At 44.7% G+C, this 21,470-nt stretch overlaps 2 protein-coding genes across 4 annotated transcripts in view; one reads left to right on the top strand and one right to left on the bottom strand.

The window, feature by feature from the left end:
* Positions 1 to 7,289, top strand: part of spast (spastin) — a 15,961-nt gene extending 8,672 nt beyond the window's left edge. For both annotated transcript variants that reach the window (XM_060860405.1, XM_060860404.1), the window contains 9 exons: positions 2,296 to 2,367; positions 2,483 to 2,558; positions 2,713 to 2,804; positions 2,907 to 2,986; positions 3,103 to 3,145; positions 3,401 to 3,480; positions 3,566 to 3,636; positions 3,717 to 3,757; positions 6,088 to 7,289. In XM_060860405.1, coding sequence (XP_060716388.1) covers positions 2,296 to 2,367; positions 2,483 to 2,558; positions 2,713 to 2,804; positions 2,907 to 2,986; positions 3,103 to 3,145; positions 3,401 to 3,480; positions 3,566 to 3,636; positions 3,717 to 3,757; positions 6,088 to 6,213 — 681 coding nt within the window. In that variant the 3' untranslated portion in view covers positions 6,214 to 7,289. The remainder of the gene's footprint in view (positions 1 to 2,295; positions 2,368 to 2,482; positions 2,559 to 2,712; positions 2,805 to 2,906; positions 2,987 to 3,102; positions 3,146 to 3,400; positions 3,481 to 3,565; positions 3,637 to 3,716; positions 3,758 to 6,087) is intronic.
* A 2,333-nt stretch (positions 7,290 to 9,622) lies between these two features.
* LOC132839262 (UTP--glucose-1-phosphate uridylyltransferase-like) lies at positions 9,623 to 21,019 on the bottom strand. Of its 2 annotated transcripts, none has more exons than XM_060860146.1 (10): positions 20,969 to 21,019; positions 17,463 to 17,590; positions 16,348 to 16,455; positions 13,242 to 13,427; positions 12,413 to 12,546; positions 11,990 to 12,287; positions 11,671 to 11,868; positions 11,106 to 11,348; positions 10,712 to 10,816; positions 9,623 to 10,118 (listed from the first exon to the last, which is right to left on the bottom strand). In XM_060860146.1, exons 2-10 carry the CDS (start codon positions 17,559 to 17,561, stop codon positions 10,011 to 10,013), a joined length of 1,479 nt encoding a protein of 492 aa, XP_060716129.1. In that variant the 5' UTR covers positions 17,562 to 17,590; positions 20,969 to 21,019; the 3' UTR covers positions 9,623 to 10,010. The 2 variants fall into 2 exon arrangements, with proteins under 2 accessions (XP_060716129.1, XP_060716127.1); XM_060860144.1 differs by lacking the exon at positions 20,969 to 21,019 and adding an exon at positions 19,708 to 20,407.
* Between the last annotated feature and the right edge of the window lie 451 nt (positions 21,020 to 21,470).

Below are 21,470 nucleotides of genomic sequence, written 5' to 3'. Positions count from 1 at the left end.
ACACACTACACATCTACACTTCTACACACTACACAACTACGCTTCTACACATCTACACACTACACATCTACACACTACACACCCAATACTACAAGCAGTACACAACTACACTTCCACACACTACACTTCTACACATCTAAACTCTACACATCTACACACCACACATCTACACACTACACATCTACACACTACACACCCAACACTACAAGCACTACACACTACACATCTACACACTACACACCCAACACTACAAGCACTACACAACTACACTTCTACACATCTACACACTAGACATCTACACACTACACATCTACACACCACACATCTACACACTACACATCTACACACTACACACCCAACACTACAAGCACTACACACTACACATCTACACACTACACACCCAACACTACAAGCACTACACAACTACACTTCTACACATCTACACACTAGACATCTACACACTACACATCTACACACTACACATCTACACACTGCACACCCAACACTACAAGCACTACACATCTACACTTCTACACACTACACAACTACACATCTACACACTACACATCTACACACTACACACTACAAGCTCTACACATCTACACACTACACATCTACACACTACACACTACACACCCAGTACTACAAGCAGTACACAACTACACTTCCACACACTACACTTCTACACATCTAAACTCTACACATCTACACACCACACATCTACACACTACACATCTACACACTACACACCCAACACTACAAGCACTACACACTACACATCTACACACTACACACCCAACACTACAAGCACTACACAACTACACTTCTACACATCTACACACTAGACATCTACACACTACACATCTACACACTACACATCTACACACTGCACACCCAACACTACAAGCACTACACAACTACACTTCTACACATCTACACACTACACATCTACACACTGCACACCCAACACAACAAGCACTACACAACTACAATTCTACATATCTACACACTACACATCTACACACTACACATCTACACACTACACACTACAAGCTCTACACATCTACACACTACACATCTACACACTACACACTACACACCCAGTACTACAAGCAGTACACAACTACACTTCTACACATCTAAACTCTACACATCTACACACCACACATCTACACACTACACATCTACACACTACACACTCAATACTACAAGCACTACACATCTACACACTACACATCTACACACTACACACCCAATACTACAAGCAGTACACAACTACACTTCCACACACTACACTTCTACACATCTAAACACTACACATCTACACACTACACATCTACACACCACACATCTACACACTACACATCTACACACTACACATCTACACACTACACATCTACACACTACACATCTACACACTACAAGCACTACACAACTACACATCTACACACTACACATCTACACACCCAACACTACAAGCACTACACATCTACACACTACACATCTACACACTACACATCTACACACCCAACACTACAAGCACTACACATCTACACACTACACATCTACACACTATACATATACACACTACACATCTACACACTACACACTACACACTCAACACTACAAGCACTACACACTCAACACTACAAGCACTACACATCTACACACTACACATCTACACACTACACACCCAGTACTACAAGCAGTACACAACTACACTTCTACACATCTAAACTCTACACATCTACACACCACACATCTACACACTACACATCTACACACTACACACTCAATACTACAAGCACTACACATCTACACACTACACATCTACACACTACACACCCAATACTACAAGCAGTACACAACTACACTTCCACACACTACACTTCTACACATCTAAACTCTACACTTCTACACACTACACATCTACACACTACACATCTACACACTACACATCTACACACTACACATCTACACACCACACATCTACACACTACACATCTACACACTACACATCTACACACTACAAGCACTACACAACTACACATCTACACACTACACATCTACACACCCAACACTACAAGCACTACACATCTACACACTACACATCTACACACTATACATCTACACACTACACATCTACACACCCAACACTACAAGCACTACACAACTACATATCTACACACTTCCCATCTACACACCCACACATCACCACAACTACACATCACCACAACTACACACTACACATCCCAACAGTCATTTGTTTACTGCCTGTGTGTTTCTTCCCTCCAGGCAAAAGCCGTTGCCATGGAATCCAACGCTACCTTCTTTAACATTAGTGCTGCTAGTTTGACCTCCAAATACGTCAGTGTCCTTTCTTTCTGCCACTCGGCTGTTTATTTTTTGTTCATTTATTTTTCCTCTGTTTATAGGATGTGTTATTAGTCCTTGGTTATTAGATATTTGTGTGTGTGTGTAGGTTGGTGAAGGTGAGAAATTGGTACGTGCTCTATTTGCTGTTGCCCGAGAACTGCAGCCATCAATAATCTTCATTGGTGAGAACGCATACACACCAACACACACACACACACACACACACACACACACACACACACACACACACTGGTGCACTTTTAATTCACAATATACTATATATATGTACCTCAGTCACCCCCACTCAGGTATCTGTGTGTGTGTGTGTGTGTGTAGATGAAATAGACAGTCTCCTGTGTGAAAGGAGAGAAGGAGAGCATGATGCCAGCAGGAGACTGAAGACTGAGTTCCTCATAGAGTTTGATGGGGTATGTTTCTCTCTCTTATTACTGTCTTGATTTGAATATAAGATCTGCATTGTGTTTTTGGAAGATTATTATGTGTGTGTGTGTGTGTGTGTGTGTGTGTAGGTACAGTCAGGAGGAGATGACAGGGTGCTGGTGATGGGAGCCACAAATCGTCCTCAGGAGCTGGATGAGGCGGTGCTCAGGTTCCCACTAATCATATTCTTGCTGTTTCAGTCTTAAATTGAACTCAAAGTTTCAGTCCTCACTCTGTATGTGTGTGTGTATGTGTGTGTGTGTGTGTGTGGGTGTGTGTGTGTAGGCGCTTTGCGAAGAGGATTTACGTGACTTTACCCTCAGAGGAGGTACAACCCAGAGTCAATCATTCACAAAAGCATTTTATAATTTTTTTTGTTGATACCAGGGTTGCCAGGTGTGTAGTAATCACACAGATGTGTTCTATTTCCACACTGGCAACCCTGTGATTACCGCAAATACATTCATAAAACATACCATCCCTGAAAAATTGGCTTTTAATTGATCTCTCAACCTTGCTCTTTCTGAACTCTGTGTGTGTGTGTGTGTGTGTGTGTGTGTGTGTGTGTGTGTGTGTGTTGCAGACTAGGCTGAAGCTGCTGAAGAATCTTCTGAGTAAACATGGCAACCCATTGTCACAGAAAGAGCTGAATCAGCTAGCCAGGTGTGTGTTCTGTAACACACACACACACACACACACACAGTCTGCTGTTTATATCTTACACATTTGTGTGTGTGTGTTTGTGCAGGATTACTGAGGGTTACTCTGGCAGTGATCTGACCTCCTTGGCTAAAGACGCTGCACTCGGACCCATACGAGGTGAGATTACAGAACAGAAACACATCTGTGTATTTATTTGTGTATGTTCTGTGTGTAATCTGATCTCTGCATGTCTACAGAGCTTCGTCCAGAGCAAGTGAGGAACATGGCTGCAAATGAGGTACAACTGTGTGTGCTTATGTGTGTTAAGAACAGTAATTTATTTGCAGTGGTGTCTGTCATCGTGTTACATGATTAATGACTTTGTTGATGATTTGGGGATGTATCCTACACCTCCTTCCCTGAGACTGACCCATACAGAGGCCACACCTCCTTCCCTGAGACTGACCCATACAGAGGCCACGCCTCCTTCCCTGAGACTGACACACACAGAGGCCACGCCTCCTTCCCTGATACTGACACACACAGAGGCCACGCCTCCTTCCCTGAGACTGACACACACAGAGGCCACGCCTCCTTCCCTGAGACTGACACACACAGAGGCCACGCCTCCTTCCGTGAGGACTGACACACACAGAGGCCACGCCTCCTTCTCTGAGACTGACACACACAGAGGCCACACCTCCTTCCCTGAGACTGACACACACAGAGGCCACGCCTCCTTCCCTGATACTGACACACACAGAGGCCATGCCTCCTTCCCTGATACTGACACACACAGAGGCCACGCCTCCTTCCCTGAGACTGACACACACAGAGGCCACGCCTCCTTCCCTGATACTGACACACACAGAGGCCATGCCTCCTTCCCTGAGACTGACACACACAGAGGCCACGCCTCCTTCACTGAGACTGACACACAGAGGCCACGCCTCCTTCCCTGAGACTGACACACACAGAGGCCACACCTCCTTCCCTGAGACTGACACACACAGAGGCCACGCCTCCTTCCCTGAGACTGACCCACACAGAGGCCACGCCTCCTTCCCTGAGACTGACCCACACAGATGCCACGCCTCCTTCCCTGAGGACTGACACACACAGAGGCCACGCCTCCTTCCCTGAGACTGACACACCGAGGCCACGCCTCCTTCCCTGAGACTGACACACACAGAGGCCACGCCTCCTTCCCTGAGACTGACACACACAGAGGCCACGCCTCCTTCCCTGAGACTGACACACCGAGGCCACGCCTCCTTCCCTGATACTGACACACACAGAGGCCACGCCTCCTTCCCTGAGACTGACCCATACAGAGGCCACACCTCCTTCCCTGAGACTGACACACACAGAGGCCACGCCTCCTTCCCTGATACTGACACACACAGAGGCCACGCCTCCTTCCCTGAGACTGACACACACAGAGGCCACGCCTCCTTCCCTGAGACTGACACACACAGAGGCCACGCCTCCTTCCGTGAGGACTGACACACACAGAGGCCACGCCTCCTTCTCTGAGACTGACACACACAGAGGCCACACCTCCTTCCCTGAGACTGACACACACAGAGGCCACGCCTCCTTCCCTGAGACTGACACACACAGAGGCCACACCTCCTTCCCTGAGACTGACACACACAGAGGCCACGCCTCCTTCCCTGAGACTGACCCACACAGAGGCCACGCCTCCTTCCCTGAGACTGACCCACACAGAGGCCACGCCTCCTTCCCTGAGACTGACCCACACAGATGCCACGCCTCCTTCCCTGAGACTGACACACCGAGGCCACGCCTCCTTCCATGAGGACTGACACACACAGAGGCCACGCCTCCTTCCCTGAGACTGACACACACAGAGGCCACGCCTCCTTCCCTGAGACTGACACACACAGAGGCCACGCCTCCTTCCCTGAGACTGACCCACACAGAGGCCACGCCTCCTTCCCTGAGACTGACCCACACAGAGGCCACGCCTCCTTCCCTGAGACTGACACACACAGAGGCCACGCCTCCTTCCCTGAGACTGACACACACAGAGGCCACGCCTCCTTCCCTGAGACTGACACACACAGAGGCCACGCCTCCTTCCCTGAGACTGACCCACACAGATGCCACGCCTCCTTCCCTGAGACTGACAAACCGAGGCCACGCCTCCTTCCGTGAGGACTGACACACAGAGGCCACGCCTCCTTCCCTGAGACTGACACACACAGAGGCCACGCCTCCTTCCCTGAGACTGACACACACAGAGGCCACGCCTCCTTCCCTGAGACTGACACACACAGAGGCCACGCCTCCTTCCCTGAGACTGACACACCGAGGCCACGCCTCCTTCTGTGAGGACTGACACACACAGAGGCCACGCCTCCTTCCCTGAGACTGACCCACACAGAGGCCACGTCTCCTTCCCTGAGACTGACCCACACAGAGGCCACGCCTCCTTCCCTGAGACTGACACACAGAGGCCACGCCTCCTTCCCTGAGACTGACACACACAGAGGCCACGCCTCCTTCCCTGAGACTGACACACAGAGGCCACGCCTCTTTCATGACTGATGGTCCATGGCAAGAATCCAAATCCACGTCTCTGTTTTTTTCTCTTTATCATAGATGAGGAACATCCGTTTATCAGATTTCAGCGAGTCTCTAAAGAAGATCAAGAAGAGTGTTAGTCCTCAAACTCTTGAGCGGTACGCACGCTGGAACAGGGAGTATGGAGATACCACCACTGTATAACACACAAACACACACACACACGCACGCACACACACACACACACACAAAACCTCTGGACTGTGACCTGAGACGTGATTGAGGTTTTCAAATTACGTAAACTATTCTTAAACCCTGCTGTTTATTCCATTTACCATTTTGGATATCAGACACTTTTGTATGCAAGCGTGTTTCTACTGTCCTTGTGATTTGGGAGACGTCTCTGACTTGACTCTGAGGAGCCTTCTGATTGACACAAACCACTGGAGAACACATCTTCAGGCATTTATGTTCTCTTACTGCATGCTCAAATCAAGAACCGGCCCAAACAGGAACCACCAGAAGCTGAGGTTTCAGTTACGTTCTTCACCAACCAGAAAGACGCCTGAAACGTATTTCAGTGACCATCAAACATACTGTTTTCTGGCTGTTTGGGTAAACAGCATTTCTAGAATGACAGAAAGGCTCAGTGATTACAGGCATTTAAATTTCGTTCAATTTCAATTTTTAATACTGCCGTACCGACACCAACGACCATAAGTGATGTCATTTTTATATCAATAATCAGCACAAGTTGCAGGTAGACGATCTACAACACATTAATAGCTCCACCCCTGAGGATGCATCTGGCGGTTCTTTGCATCTGTGCCTTTACCTTCTCTGCAGTTTCTTTATATGAATAACAGACTGTTTAACTGAGGTACAGTTTTGAGATGTGTGCTGTAGCAGGACTAGGCTGTGATCTCAGCTCTGGTGTGCTTTGTACAGGGTCAACAGTGGCTGTAACACGAACAGTAAACCTTACTGAATTGCATGGAAAGAGAACTGCCAAAAGCCCTGTATTTAAAGCAATAATTAGTAAAAAAAATCATGACGTCAGATGAGATGTACACTGTGTTGTATGTAGTATTTATGTAAGAACCAGAAAAACGATCTATATTGTAAATTTCAGGTGTTTTCATTCGTTTCCGTATGTCTGCAGTGTCAATTGTTAACCAGCAGGTGGCAGCAGATACACAGCAAATCTACGGGTTTCTGAAAAAATAAAGTACGAAGAACTATTAACAATATTAAAGAAGATTAAAGGATATTTTTGAGTATTTGTCTCTTTTTTTGTCTTATTCATTTGAATTCTTGGAAATTCATGTAAAATCACCTCAGTGATATAAATCAGTATAAACACAAAACATCAGAATCGGGTTCATCGACAATGCAATGCATAAAGACAATGCAGACGATGGGATACAATATAGACAGAATGAGTATAAAATATGAATATAGAATGAATGAAATATATAATATATGACTGATCGGTTATGTACATAAAGTGTGGGCGTGCAAATAACAATATTGTGTAATATTATGCTTTTTGTACAATATACAGCAGCAGTAGTGTGTAATATACAGATGATGTGATGACTGACAGTTCTGATAATGCAGTACTTATAGATAAGAAGAAGGGAATATAATTATGGTGAGTTGTTAATCAGGGTGATTGTCTGGGGAAAGAAACTGTTCCTGTGTCTGGTAGTTTTAGTAAACAAAGTTCTGTAGCGCCTGAGAGAAGGGAGGAGCTGAAAGAGGTTGTGTCCAGGGTGCGGAGGGTCAGTGGTGATTTTTCCTGCCCGGTTTCTGGTTCTTGTGTTGTACATGTCCTGGGGGGTGGGCAGGGGGGCACCAATTATTTTTTCTGCTGTTTTTACTGTGCGTTGCAGTCTGTTTCTGTCCTGTTTAGTTGCTGCACCAAACCAGATGGTGATGGATGTATTTGCACAGGACAGATTCAATGACTGCAGTGTAGAACAGTATCAACAGCTCCTGTGGCTGACTGTACTTCCTTAATTGACGTAGAAAGTACATCCTCTGCTGGGCCTTTTTAATGATGGAGTTTATGAGAAACTTGAAGGTCGACACAGATGACACCGGGCTGTTGGATATTGTGAGGGGGAGTAGTGTTGAGGGGTCTTTCCTAAAGTCCACTATCATCTCCACAGTTTTAAGGTGTTTAGCTCCAGACTGTTCTGACTGCACCACAGCAACAGTCGCTTCACCTCCTGTCGGTATGCAGATTCATCGCCATCTTGGATGAGTCCGATGAGCGTAGTATCATCTGCAAACTTCAGGAGTTTAACAGTTTGGTCACTTGAAGTGCAGTCATTAGTGTGGAGGGAGAATAACAGTGGGGAGAGGACACATCCCTGTGGAGCGCCAGTGCTGATTGTCCGAATGCTGAAGGTGACACCTCCCAGTCTCACCTGTTGTTTCCTATCTGTCAGGAAGCTGGTGATCCACTGACAGATGGAAGGGGGTATAGTGAGCCTTAGGAGTTTGGAGTGGAGAATTTCCGGAATTATTGTATTAAAAGCCGAACTGAAGTCAACAAACAGAATCCGGGCGTCTGTCCCTGGGCAGTCCAGGTGTTGCAGAATGTAGTGCAGTCCAATGTTGACTGCGTCGTCCACTGATCTGATAAGAAGCGCTTATTATAATACAGAATTTTTCTCCTGTGAAAAGGTAGATTTGTGTAAATTCTGAACTATTTCCACAAATAGAGTAAGTTTATCTAGTTTTGAATTAATTACAAACAGTTTAGGTGGTTCAGTGAATTCAAACTAGCAGCTTGACCTTAAATAACTTTGGTAACAGGATCTTTATCACAAAGTTAGATTTAGCTTGTTATTTATAGAGTGTACAGCTAACTTAAATTTTAAACAGTCAACTAGTTAGCTTGGGGGCACGGTGGCTTAGTAGTTAGCACGTTCGCCTCACACCTCCAGGGTTGGGGGTTTGATTCCCGCCTCCACCTTGTGTGTGTGGAGTTTGCATGTTCTCCCCGTGCCTCGGGGGTTTCCTCCGGGTACTCCGGTTTCCTCCCCCGGTCCAAAGACATGCATGGTAGGTTGATTGGCATCTCTGGAAAATTGGCCATAGTGTGTGAGTGCGTGAGTGAAAGAGTGTGTGTGTGTGTGTGTGTGTGTGTGCCCTGTGATGGGTTGGCACTCCGTCCAGGGTGTATCCTGTCTTGATGCCCGATGACGCCTGAGATAGGCACAGGCTCCCCGTGACCCGAGGTAGTTCAGATAAGCGGTAGATGAGTGAATGAACTAGTTAGCTAAGCTATTTGATATTTGTCACTAAAGTGACTTTTCTGTTTTTCCATCCGTTCCAGCCGAGTGCTCTTTATGCTAGTTCAAGGGCAACTACACTGCATTTACATGTAAAATGAATCAATGCCCATGTAACATAGACAAGATAATTACATTTAAATGGACTTATAAGTATATTAATGACTACTAAGTGGTCTGGGGACACACTACCTTTGAGGCTGTGAGTAATTTCTTTACGAAAATTGAATTCAGTTGCGACGTCTTTATAGGGACCCAGAGTCCCACAAATACCTGAAATTAAAATAAGGACAAAAATGACTGGAGGGTATAATTGCATATTGCTCTTTATTTTCTGAAATGTAGGACGTCCCTGTAACAGATTACATACGCAGAAGTTTGCATAATAACTTGGCTGGAGTCCAGCATTCCACATCTTATTCTAAAGTGTTCCTGGATCAGATCCTGGATCAGTAACTAGTCACATAAGTGTGTTCAGTCTAAATCAGCGTATCTATAAATCAACCTCAAACAGCAGAGCTTCACCAGTTTACATTCAAAACAAGTGCAAGGGACGTATAATGCCGCAAGTGCCTTAAAATTCATGAAGACACACGTATACTGTAGCAGGCCTGAGGTTGATCACAGATGGAATAAAGGACAGGAAGAATTGCGTAATTTTGCGTGTGTGTGTGTGTGTGTGTGTGTGTGGTCTTCTCAGTGGTCCAGGATGCGCAAGTTCCCGGAGACGATCTTGTTTTCCAGCATCGCTCCGGCTGGAATGTCGATCCGGTCTCCGTGATTAGCGATGATGATCACTGTGCCCTGAAACATGAGGGAACAATAAAAATAAAAAAAATAAGTAACATTTATTTTCTTAACAACAAGATTTTGCCATCTTTCATTTATTTCCTCCATCTATCTCTGTATCCCGCAATCCAGACCCATCCATCCACCTGTCTATGTATTCATACCCTTTCATTCACCTGTCCATGACCATCTACATCCAGCAATGCTGATCCATTCATTTCCTCTCATCTACTGCACATTCATCAGTTAGCAGCAATTCATAGTCATCATTTATCTCCGTTCATCTTGTCACTATATTCATATTGATTCATTCATCTCAAATCATCCTAATGCGATATCAGTATTTACATTTACAGCATTTAGCAGACACTCTTATCCAGAGTGACTTACAACTGAGCAACTGAGGGTTAAGGGCCTTGCTCAGGGGCCCAGCAGTGGCAGCTTGGTGGACCTGGGGTTCGAACCCATGACCTTCCGATCAGTAGCCCAACACCTTAACCACTGAGCTACCACAATATCTAACAAGCTGATATCGTCCAACTGTTTATTAGATTTATGTTCATTTTCATCTGCATACAGGATCCATCCCTCTCTCCCCCGTTGTTTACCTTCAGTGTGACCTGCTTGCCGAAAGTGACGTCTCCTGACACGGTGAGGTGATCAAGCTCCAGCATGTCTGGGATGCTCTCAAACCTCCGCAGGAAGTCCTGCACCTACAGAACCAACACGCACACGTTATACACTTCTGGTCCGGTATGTACACCTAGCGCTCAGGTTATTGACGCCTGACCCAGTCGTGCATTATCCAGGGTGTGCACTGGACATGTTTACAGTTTAAAGACCACAAACTTGGCTGTGTGCTTTATGGCGCAATAAGTCCATAGGTGAAATCTGAGCAAAGAGCGATGGAGAAGTAACTGAACATCAACAGCATTTTAGTTGTATTTGGTTCATTTTTTTATAGAAACGAGCGTTAATCCAAATGTTAGGTCACATGGCTACCTTGGTGAAGGAGCTGCCTAGTTTGACATGTGGCGTGGTGGGGAACTCTCTCTTCTCGCTCATGGTGAGAGAGCCTGCGTCCATGGTGTAGAGGTTGGACATGACCAGCAGCAGGTCGGAGGTGGTCTTAACAGGAAGGAAGCGGCTGCGCGGGACGTTGATGCCCAGAGCGTTGTCGAAGCTTTTGATAGCAGCACCGACAGCTGTTTCCAACTGGATCACGTTCAGACCACCATCCAGTGTCTGGACACACAGCACAGAGATAACAAAAAGCATAACATTTTAACCAGTTTCATTTTTAACAAATACACCCTGAGCGTGACGTCAGCATACACGCATTTTCACTTAGGAACCACATACTAGCATGATTTTTTTTTTTGGAGGTGGAAGCAAATCTAGTGGAAACCCACAGATGCACTGAAACAGCATTCGCAACTTCACAATAAATAAATAAATAAATAAAATCAGGACCGTAGAGTTGAGAGGCGACACAAAAGCCGTTTGTATTTGTGTTATTAAACGGTTGCAAGTAAGAACTTCTTTATTATCCTATCGTGCGTTTCACCTTGGGGTTAACGATGATCTCCAAGTCCATGGCTTTCTGATCGTGCAGCCTTTTGATAGCAGGCAGGCTGATCCACAAGTTGTTGGTGTTGAAGATCTTGAACTTGGTGACGGATTTGAACTCGTCGACGTGCGCTTTGGGAACCTGGGCGATCTCCAGCAGCCTGAGCTTATTGTCGTACTGAATCAGAGTCCCACCCTGATGAACACGCACAACACAGGAAGTTCATGCCTAAAGCAAAGATAAAACTGACAAGTCTCTTTCCCTCACACACACACACATACACACACACACACTTTCTCACTCTCCTGGACCTCACCTTGACGTCAGCACGGGTCTTGTCGGTGACCTCCATTACAAACTCGCAGCGCCTGTCGGCTGGTTGGCTCATTAGGTGGTTGAGGATGTGCAGGTCCACGGTCGCACCCAGGTTATCGATGTTGGACACGAAGATATACTCCTTACCCTCAGAGATGAGCTGATCCAGCAGGCCAGAGTTATAGAAGCTGGCGTAGATGTCTCCGTGACCCGGAGGGTACCACGCCTCAGAGTTTTCCCCGGTCAGACCCATGTAAGTCGCCACTGGCAACAAAGACTCCTTATTGATCCGAGGATATCTGCAGAGAGAACGTAACAAGTCCAGAAAAGAGTAAAGTGTTAGACAGAAAAAATAAAGATATAGTTTAGAGGATCTGTGTGTGTGTGTGTGTGTGTGTGTGTGTGTGTGTGTGTGTGTGTGTACCTGCTCTGGTTAAAGGTGTGTATTTTGACACGGTGGTGAGTGTATTTCTGCAGGATCTTCTTGGTGTCTTCATCCGTGTTAAAGCTGTTCATCAGAACCAGAGGAACGTCAGCGTTGTAGGTTTTATTCAGATGCTGCAGTGCGCACGCACGGACACACACACACACACACACACACAGAGACACAATATGAAATGACTGTGTAACCATTTAAACCTGTATGATTGAAGGGCTCTAGTGATTTACACACGAATGAGTGAATCTGCATCTCTTTGACACTGTACAGTGTTGGATATAAAAGTGGTCAGGATGCACATCTACATCCTGCTGTACTTTCTGAACACATTTCAGAAATCATTCCACATTTCTGCAAAAAACATTTCTGCTCACGGCTCGGCTCAGCTCATCAGAAAATCTGCAGAAAAAGCTGCAACCCCCGTACACACAGCACGGAAGTCGTGGCCTAATGGTTAGAGAGTTTAACTCGTAACCCTAAGGTTGTGGGTTCGAGTCTCGGGCTGGCAATACCACGACTGAGGTGCCCTTGAGCAAGGCACCGAACCCCCCAACTGCTCCCCGGGCGCCGCAGCATAAATGGCTGCCCACTGCTCCGGGTGTGTGTTCACGGTGTGTGTGTGTGTATGTGTTCACTGCTGTGTGTGTGTGTGTTCACTGCTGTGTGTGCACTTTGGATGGGTTAAATACAGAGAACAAATTCTGAGTATGGGTCACCGTACTGAGCTGTATGTCACGTCACTTGAAGTTTGATTCACTTCCTGCACTCTTAGATATTGTGTGTGTGTGTGTGTGTGTGAGTGTCAGGCAAGCACCTCTATCTGTCGCACGGTCAGGTCCAGGAAGGTGTTCTCATTGCGGACGCTGATCAGACTCTTCGGGCCTTTACAGCCCATGCTGGTGCCCAGACCTCCGTTCAGCTTCACTACCGCCAGTTTGTTCAGACCCTCAGCGACGCCCTGAGGTAACGACTTCGCCCGGATCCTCTCGTACGGTTGGATCTGAGAGTTACAGCATCACACAAACACTGAACTTTAGAGCAAGATCCAAACAGAGACAACAATAAACAATTTATTTATAGAACTGTGTCAAAAAAAATTGATGACAAACATTTATGACTCCCTTCAGACTCTGTAACTAGTAGGAGAATAAATCTGGTGAATGTTTCTGATTCCTGGTAAAGCTCATGAGCTTTTGACCTCGTGTGAGTGTAAATGCTGCCAGATGACGGGAAAAAAAGAGAGAGAGAGGAAGGACAACAAGTTAAGGAAAGAGAGAGAGAGAGAGAGAGAGAGAGAGAGAGAAGGTTTTTTGTCATTTATCCTTTCTTCATTAAGCTAATTTTTTCCCACCTTATTTTGAAAGCTTTATTTCTTTTTAATCCATGTTAACTTTTTAAAACCGTGTCAGTGTTTACAGATTTAAACACCTGCTGCTAAACTGGTAGCTTAGCTAACTCTCAGAAGTTTGCTAGTCTTAACAGCAGTTGTAGCTAACGCTAGCTAGACAGCTAACCGACTTACCAAGTGTGCTAAGCAGCTTGTGTGTCGTATCAAACTGTGGTTTTTGTAGCTGACTGGAGGTTTTACACGTAATAGTACAGGGATGAGTAACAAAATAAATGTTTTAAAAGAAGTTAGATAAAACAAATACAGAAATAGAGCATGAGAGGTCTGGTGGCTGAGAAACAACTAAGCTAGCTTTACCTACATTACGTTGTCTGTTTAAGAGAGTTACAGTTACTATGGAAAGGGACTAAAACTATAGAGAATATTAACGTATTCCTCAGATACAACGATGACTTAAAATCCCACCGTAATCACGCCTCACGTTAGCCGCTAACCTCCGTAGAGGTTAATAAACACTCGCTCAACGCGGCCGAAGCCGTCGATTAGCTTACAAGGTGACCTGCAACAGCAGAGACGTCCAACTAAACAACACCAGCATGACTACACACTGTGGCAATGCGTATTCAGATCTAGGGTTGTGTAGACATGCTGGGGGTTAAAGGTCAGCGCCTCCAAGGTGACTAGGAAAAGTTCAAAGAGGCTATCGGAGATCGGGTTTCAAATTCCGTTCGGTTCACAAATACAGCGTGTACCGTACGCCGTCCCTGTGACTGAGACGAGAGAAGACCTGAGACCTTTATCCAACACACACACACACACACACACACGTCCTGCTGCACAATGCTATGTTACAGTCTTGATGATGATTTTTTTTTTTAATCGAGCTCTTTGATGTGTGTTCTAACCATCTCAAAGATTTCACCCTTTTTTTTTTTTTTCACAAGTGCGGATTAATTACCGCAAACGAGAACGCCACATCGCCTGACTCTAAGCTTGGACTTTACTTGAGGTCACAATCATCATAAGGACTTTGTTGTGAATTGGACCGAGAGCCTATCAGGTGGATTCTACACCACCTTATCGAGTCGTATCATGTGCATTAGAGCAGGAGGGAAAAGTCTGATTCCCCATCAGCTGTTTTAGGTCTAGTAACCAAACCCGAGCTGAACAACTGGCATACAGATGAAAGAAATGTCAGCCATCGTGGTTCTCTTTTCCTGTCTCTGTGGCTGAATGCTGCAGCGGTCAGGCTATTCATAGTCCAGCTTTCTGTCTGGGGATATCAGTGGAACAGGGTGTGTGTGTGTGTGTGTGTGTGTGTTGACACACACTTCAGAAACATACACACAGATTAATGTCCAAATCCAGAGTCCCACCATTACCTCACACTCACAGTAACCCCAGCACGGGCCTCCACACCGACTCCTCTTACATACACACACACACACACACACACACACACACACACACTATTTTCTTTGTTAGAAGCTCCCAGCTGGTTGCCACTTCATTTATAAAGCAGTTGATGAAGTGCCAGTGCACCAACTTACTCTGTTCTCAGAAACTAGAGAGAAAAAGTAAGAAACTAATTCATGATTCAAGAAGTTTTTTTTTTTTTTGTTCCCAAGATAAAAGGCCCCAGAAAAATGATGCTTTGGCTGTTTAAGAAGTAAAAGCTCAGCGAGTGAAGAACATCTGTACTCGTATCAAGGCAAAAACATTCGTATGAAAACATATTTAGTAAAATAAAGGTAGTAAAATGACTGCAGTATCAATTTAGTGGAAACTCACAGCAATTTCGGTGGTAGAAAATTAATGTAGTAAAAAAAAAAAAAATCAAGTAGATCACATTTTATGTAGTAAAAAAAAATTCTGCAATAAAACAAATGTGGTAAAAATTTGCAGCGGTTTAAATTTAGTTTCTGGAAATTCCTGTTAAACATTGTTCACGTAGCAAAAATGTAGACAGTGAAATTCATATAATTAACAATTCATTAATAAAAAAATATATACGTCAATTAAAAAAAAATGTAACAAAAAAAAAATCAACAAAAATCCAAACAACATTGTGATAAAAACACACACATTAGAAATGTAGATTGGGGAAAAATAATATGGAAAAATGTGGTTTAGAAAAATTTATACATTTATACATCAAATTTATTGAAATATTTCCATTCAAACCTCTAAAGCACCTAAAAAAACCTTCTACACCTCATCACTCAGAGTCTCCAACCTCCTGCTCATTTTAACCCAGATTTCCTCTCGTCCCTCTCAGTAGGAGGAAGCTGATGAGTCGAAACTGTGTAATGTGGATGTGCTGTTTCTTATCACAGCACGGAGGCCAAATTCCACCCAATCCTATGTTTTAAAACGGAATCGAAACAAAAAAACTCATCCGCAAATGTAACTAATGGAGCTGGCAGGAGACGGAGCTCTGTCTAAAATCTTTCCCATAAACACGTCATGTTTTTCCCAGATCACGTCCTGTACTGTTTGTATGACAGATACGTTCAACTGAAGGAGTGCGTGTGAGTGTGTGTGTGCTTCAGTGAGCAATGTGTAATCTTACCGAGTCCTCAGGAGGTCTGTTGATCTTGGGCCATTCCACAGAGGGACCCTTCACCTGGAGGAACCTGTGGAACAGCTGCTTGAACCCCTCGAAATCTTTTCTGGAGACCTGACAGGAAAGGAATGGAACACGCGGCGTACACATCATTATTTCATGTCAGGATCAAATACATCAGCTACAAATATCTGATGAGGCTGGAAGCATGATGAGCTCCAGGCTCTGGGATTCATCCTCACACATCAAGACATATCAGCATGTTCAGGTAATTAAGACCGTCACCTTCGACCTTCACGCCGATGGCTGCTGCAAAAGGAAAGGGGTTTAATTAAGCGATCGGTATCTCTCAGGAGGCCAAAAGCTTTAATTAGGACCTGGTCAGAGACTCTGTGTGTGTGTGTAGGCACACATGCTTTGTTCATACTATAGAGCACTCGTCAAATATCTGCATTTTATCTGTAATTTCCACAGAAATCTGATTAAAAAACTAAAAATGACAACAAAGGATTATACTTTCAGGTCAGCTTTCGCTTGCTAGTTTGTTTTTTCTCATCTGAAGGTCGGGCTGTCAATCAAAGGTGCTGATTAACATATCAGACCATGCTCACTCAAATAGTTCTCCACAAGCATGTGAGTATTTTATTCTTAGCACCTGAACACAAGCTGGTATCAGTCACAGTTCTGGATGTTTTGCTCCTGGAGATGCTGTTGGTTTAGGAAATTATGAAAGTGTTCTACAAGTTGTCACCAGTTTTCTGCTGTCTTTTTCTGATTGAAAGCAGAGTTTTTGCATGTAGAGTAAACAGCAAATATTCTGATAGGATATTTGTTATTTTATCCACTTCCTAGATAAAAAAAAAAAATACTAGTCTGAAATTTCCAGGAAATTTGCGACAGTTCCTCTTATTTACCCTCACAACAAATCACGAGTTCCTGTCTTCCCTCCTGGATTCTTCTGAAATAACTGCAGCATCCTTCATTTGATAACCTTTACTTTTGACTCCTGTATAAACGCCAGCCTCAGAACCCCAGTGTGAAGCCGTGTCGCTCCGAGGACAAACTTCTCAAGAAGAACGTTTATACAGGTTTAGGTTGACAAACTGTTTATAAAGTTCTACCTCAGCTTCTGCACCCTTGGCAGTGGAGAGAAGCTTCTCGAGCTCCTTGTGCATGGAGTTTTCATGCTGCTGCCTGAGCTTCTCCTGGAACTCAGTCATCGCTCCGTTCAGGCCGCTTCGACTCAGTTCTACACACAGACAGATAAAACACACAGAACCACAGTGTGAAGGACAAAAAAAATCAACATGAACGCTTTCTTTTTCTAAAACCTATAGCTACTGTTACCATGAATTACTCCATGATCATGCACGTGCTTTACCGACACTGACTCCAACAGCCCCAGATTTCACTTTATTTAAGGCCATCCTTAAAAATATTCTTGCTTATTTATTTATTTTTTTGCTTTAAGTCCGACCGACTTGCCGGTTGTAAATTTGCGTTAAGACCGACCAATTTTTTTTTTTACTCTTCAAACAACTAATACAAATTCTATTGTTCGAAAATCTATTGCACGAATCGATTGGACAAACCAACACAAGATTCGAAAACGAAAATTGATGTTAACGGCTTTCTCTCGGAACGCGTCCAGATGTTTTTTTTTTGTTTTTTTTGTAACGCGTCACGCGGCAACTGCAGCTTCGGACACACACATAACAGCAAATAATACTTCTGCACAACGTTTCTCTTTTTACAACAGAAATGTGAACGGACCTTAAAACAAATTAGCATATCATGACGTCACTCACTGGGTCTTCAACCGAATATACGGGTTGAAGACCCAGTCAGTGACGTCACGATATGCTAATTTGTTTAAATTCGTACCTACGTAATCACCATCACCAAAATTGTATTTTTTTTTTTTTTTACATTGAAACTTGAAAAATATATATATATATATACACATCTACCTACAGACCTTTTTTTTTTCTTACTGTTACTGCAAACCAAAATATTTTTAAGGATGGCCTAATGAGGAATCCGAGCACCACACAGGACAGTATATGAGGAGACGATCATTCATTCATTTTCTACCGCTTATCCGAACTACCTCGGGTCACGGGGAGCCTGTGCCTATCTCAGGCGTCATCGGGCATCAAGGCAGGATACACCCTGGACGGAGTGCCAACCCATCACAGGGCACACACACACACACTCTCATTCACTCACGCAATCACACACTAGGGACAATTTTCCAGAGATGCCAATCAACCTACCATGCATGTCTTTTGACCGAGGGAGGAAACCGGAGTACCCGGAGGAAACCCCCGAGGCACGGGGAGAACATGCAAACTCCACACACACAAGGCGGAGGCGGGGAGGAGACGATCACTAGATCCTTATTCACAACACTACTACTGTTCCACGTTATTATTATTATAACCCAGATTAAAGGGAATCCTTTGAGGCCTGTATAGATTTTTTTGTAACATTCAAGATTCCTTCAAAATATATCTATAAGTATGTTGGTTTGAATTCCAGCTGCTACTTGTGACGTCACAACGGTCCGACCAATCAACAGCTTTCTCTTTATATCTCTTCTTCACCGATCACCTGGTCCAAAAACTCTTCTCACCCAAAAAAGACAAAAGACTGGAATCCAAACATAGTACAAATAAACTTCTTAATCACATTTTTATGAACAGCAGATATGTTAATCCCTCTCCACTGCTTCTCTCTTTCTACCCATCCCGAGGCCTCCAGACATTGTACCAGCTCCGATCGTCTTCCGTGCGATGAAGATCTCGGACCTCCACTGAGACGAGGCCGACTCTGTGAGAATCCTGAGACATCTACAGATCTACCAGCTCCAGCTGGACTCTGTGATACTAAGAGGAGATTTGAACGCCATGTGATCCTTACACCAATACAACATTTGTTTGACTGTATATTTGTAATCACACCCTCTAGTGTCACCCATATGAGGATGGGTTCCCCTTTGAGTCTGGTTCCTCTCAAGGTTTCTTCCTTACCAATTTAAGGGAGTTTTTCCTTGCCACTGCTGCCTGAGTCACCTCAGACTTGCTCATTGGGGATAAATACATATAAATATGTACATACATACATACTGTGAACTATAAACATCTTGAATTTTTATTATATTAATTCTTTATACTTATGTTTACCTTCTGTTCTATGTTTATGTTCTGTAAAGCTGCTTTGAAACAATGTCCATTGTAAAAAGTGCTATACAAATAAACTTGAATTGAACTGAATTTAAAACAATTAATACGCCCCTTAACGTGTGCACTGAGCAAACGGCTGAGATTCATCTAATGAGACACACGTCATTACTGCACCACTCACCCGCAACCGACAGAACCGACATGATGAGAACGATGAGGTTCTAAGTTCTAAGTAGTTTTCTTAAAGGAGTTTTAAAATCACGCGATATTTCACTCGGCTTTAATGTGCGCTCGGGTCTTGGTGTGCGCTCGGGTCTTGGTGTACGCTCGGGTCCTGGTGGTGCGCTCGGGTCCTGGTGGTGCGCTCGGGTCCTGGTGGTGCGCTCGGGTCCTGGTGGTGCGCTCGGGTCCTGGTGGTGCGCTCGGGTCCTGGTGGTGAGCTCGGGTCCTGGTGGTGAGCTCGGGTCCTGGTGGTGAGCTCGGGTCCTGGTGGTGAGCTCGGGTCCTGGTGGTGAGCTCGGGTCTTGGTGTGAGCTCGGGTCCTGGTGTGAGCTCGGGTCCTGGTGTGAGCTCGGGTCTTGGTGTGAGCTCGGGTCTTGGTGTGAGCTCGGGTCTTGGTGTGAGCTCGGGTCTTGGTGTCCGCTGTCAGTTAAAACCACACCGAAGTTTTCCTTGAAAAATCCGTGACATTAAAGGACGTTTCAGAGCAACCGTTCATCATCCGTGTTAAATCCAGGTTAAAGTCCCAAAATTAACTATATTTAACTAAACAGAGCCCAGTGTTTGAATCCTCTATAGTATGTATATATGATCTGAGCTGATATGTTTAGGGCAAAGAAAGAAAGAAAAGAGAGAGACAGAGAGAGAGAGAGAGAGAGAGAGAGAGAGAACAGAGCCTCCTTTTCACCAAATTGTAGCACAGCCCATTTTCCCCTTCCTAACCCTCCCACCTTCCTCCCCTCCCACCTTCCCTTCCTCCCCTCCCACCCCTCCCACCTAGAGGGGCAAATGAAACCTTTCTACCCCTGACCCCTGACAGGGGGTAAATAAAATCACACAAACAGAGGAGGTTTTTCAATCTGGTGGCAGTGGAGTTAATGATCGCACACACACCAATAATACACACTATATATATATACACAGTTCACGCCTGTGTTCTTTCTGATCTACAGCCAGAAGTCACGCGTCCTGTGGCATGTGGCAAGGTAATAAAATAAAGCAGAAGCAGTCGAACAGCTCGCCAAGCTGATGCTCCTTGGCTCTGGTACCTTAAAGCTCTACTTACTCCAAGGGCAAAGGGGCAAAGTCAAGCGGGCAAAACCGAGCACAAAATGCGGGGACAGAAAGCCAAGCACATCATGCCGAGATGCCTTTAAAACAAAGCTGTGTTCAGACTTTACATTACAAAACTGATCACTGCTTTTACAGCGGATTTTACTCACTGTCTCCAAACTGCGCCAAACTATCGACTGACACGCGCACCAACACCCGGAAATTGTCACAAGATCCAATAATTTATAGGCTGAAGTGATCACTGACCAATCAGAATGAGGGGAAATTTGCGGCGGCCAATCAGATTGCGGTGAGCGACTTATGCCCTACCAAGGCATATAATTGATATTGTGGTGCCACCGTCTGGTCAGAGATGGTTGGTTATTTATTCATTCATTCATTCATTCATTCATTCATTCATTCATTCATTTATTTATTTATTTAAAATAAAAGAAAATTTATTTTAACTTAATTTAATTTATTTATTTTTACATAGTGCCGGTTGACAATTCTGGAGAACCCAGAGAAATTCTGGAGAAAGTGGACATGCAGGGAATTCACTAAAACAAGGGAAGTTCTGGCCTAATAGTTAGAGAGTCTGACTCCTAACCCTAAGGTTGTGGGTTTGAGTCTCGGGCCGGCTGTGTGTGTGCACTTTGGAAGGGTTAAATG

Source organism: Tachysurus vachellii, chromosome 24, assembly GCF_030014155.1.
Source record: "Tachysurus vachellii isolate PV-2020 chromosome 24, HZAU_Pvac_v1, whole genome shotgun sequence".
Classification (NCBI taxonomy): Eukaryota; Metazoa; Chordata; class Actinopteri; order Siluriformes; family Bagridae; genus Tachysurus; species Tachysurus vachellii.
Note: the sequence above shows the minus strand (reverse complement) of the source record. Positions and strands in the feature narration are given on the sequence as shown.

Excerpts from the sequence above, each read along its gene's own strand:
- LOC132839262 (XM_060860144.1), bottom strand. The coding sequence starts at position 19,729 with ATGTCGGTTCTGTCGGTTGCGG. Across the intron at positions 12,547-13,241 it reads TGACCGTGCGACAGATAGAG|CATCTGAATAAAACCTACAA; the intron begins GTGCTTGCCTGA and ends TGCGCACTGCAG. Across the intron at positions 12,288-12,412 it reads CACACCTTTAACCAGAGCAG|ATATCCTCGGATCAATAAGG; the intron begins GTACACACACAC and ends TTCTCTCTGCAG.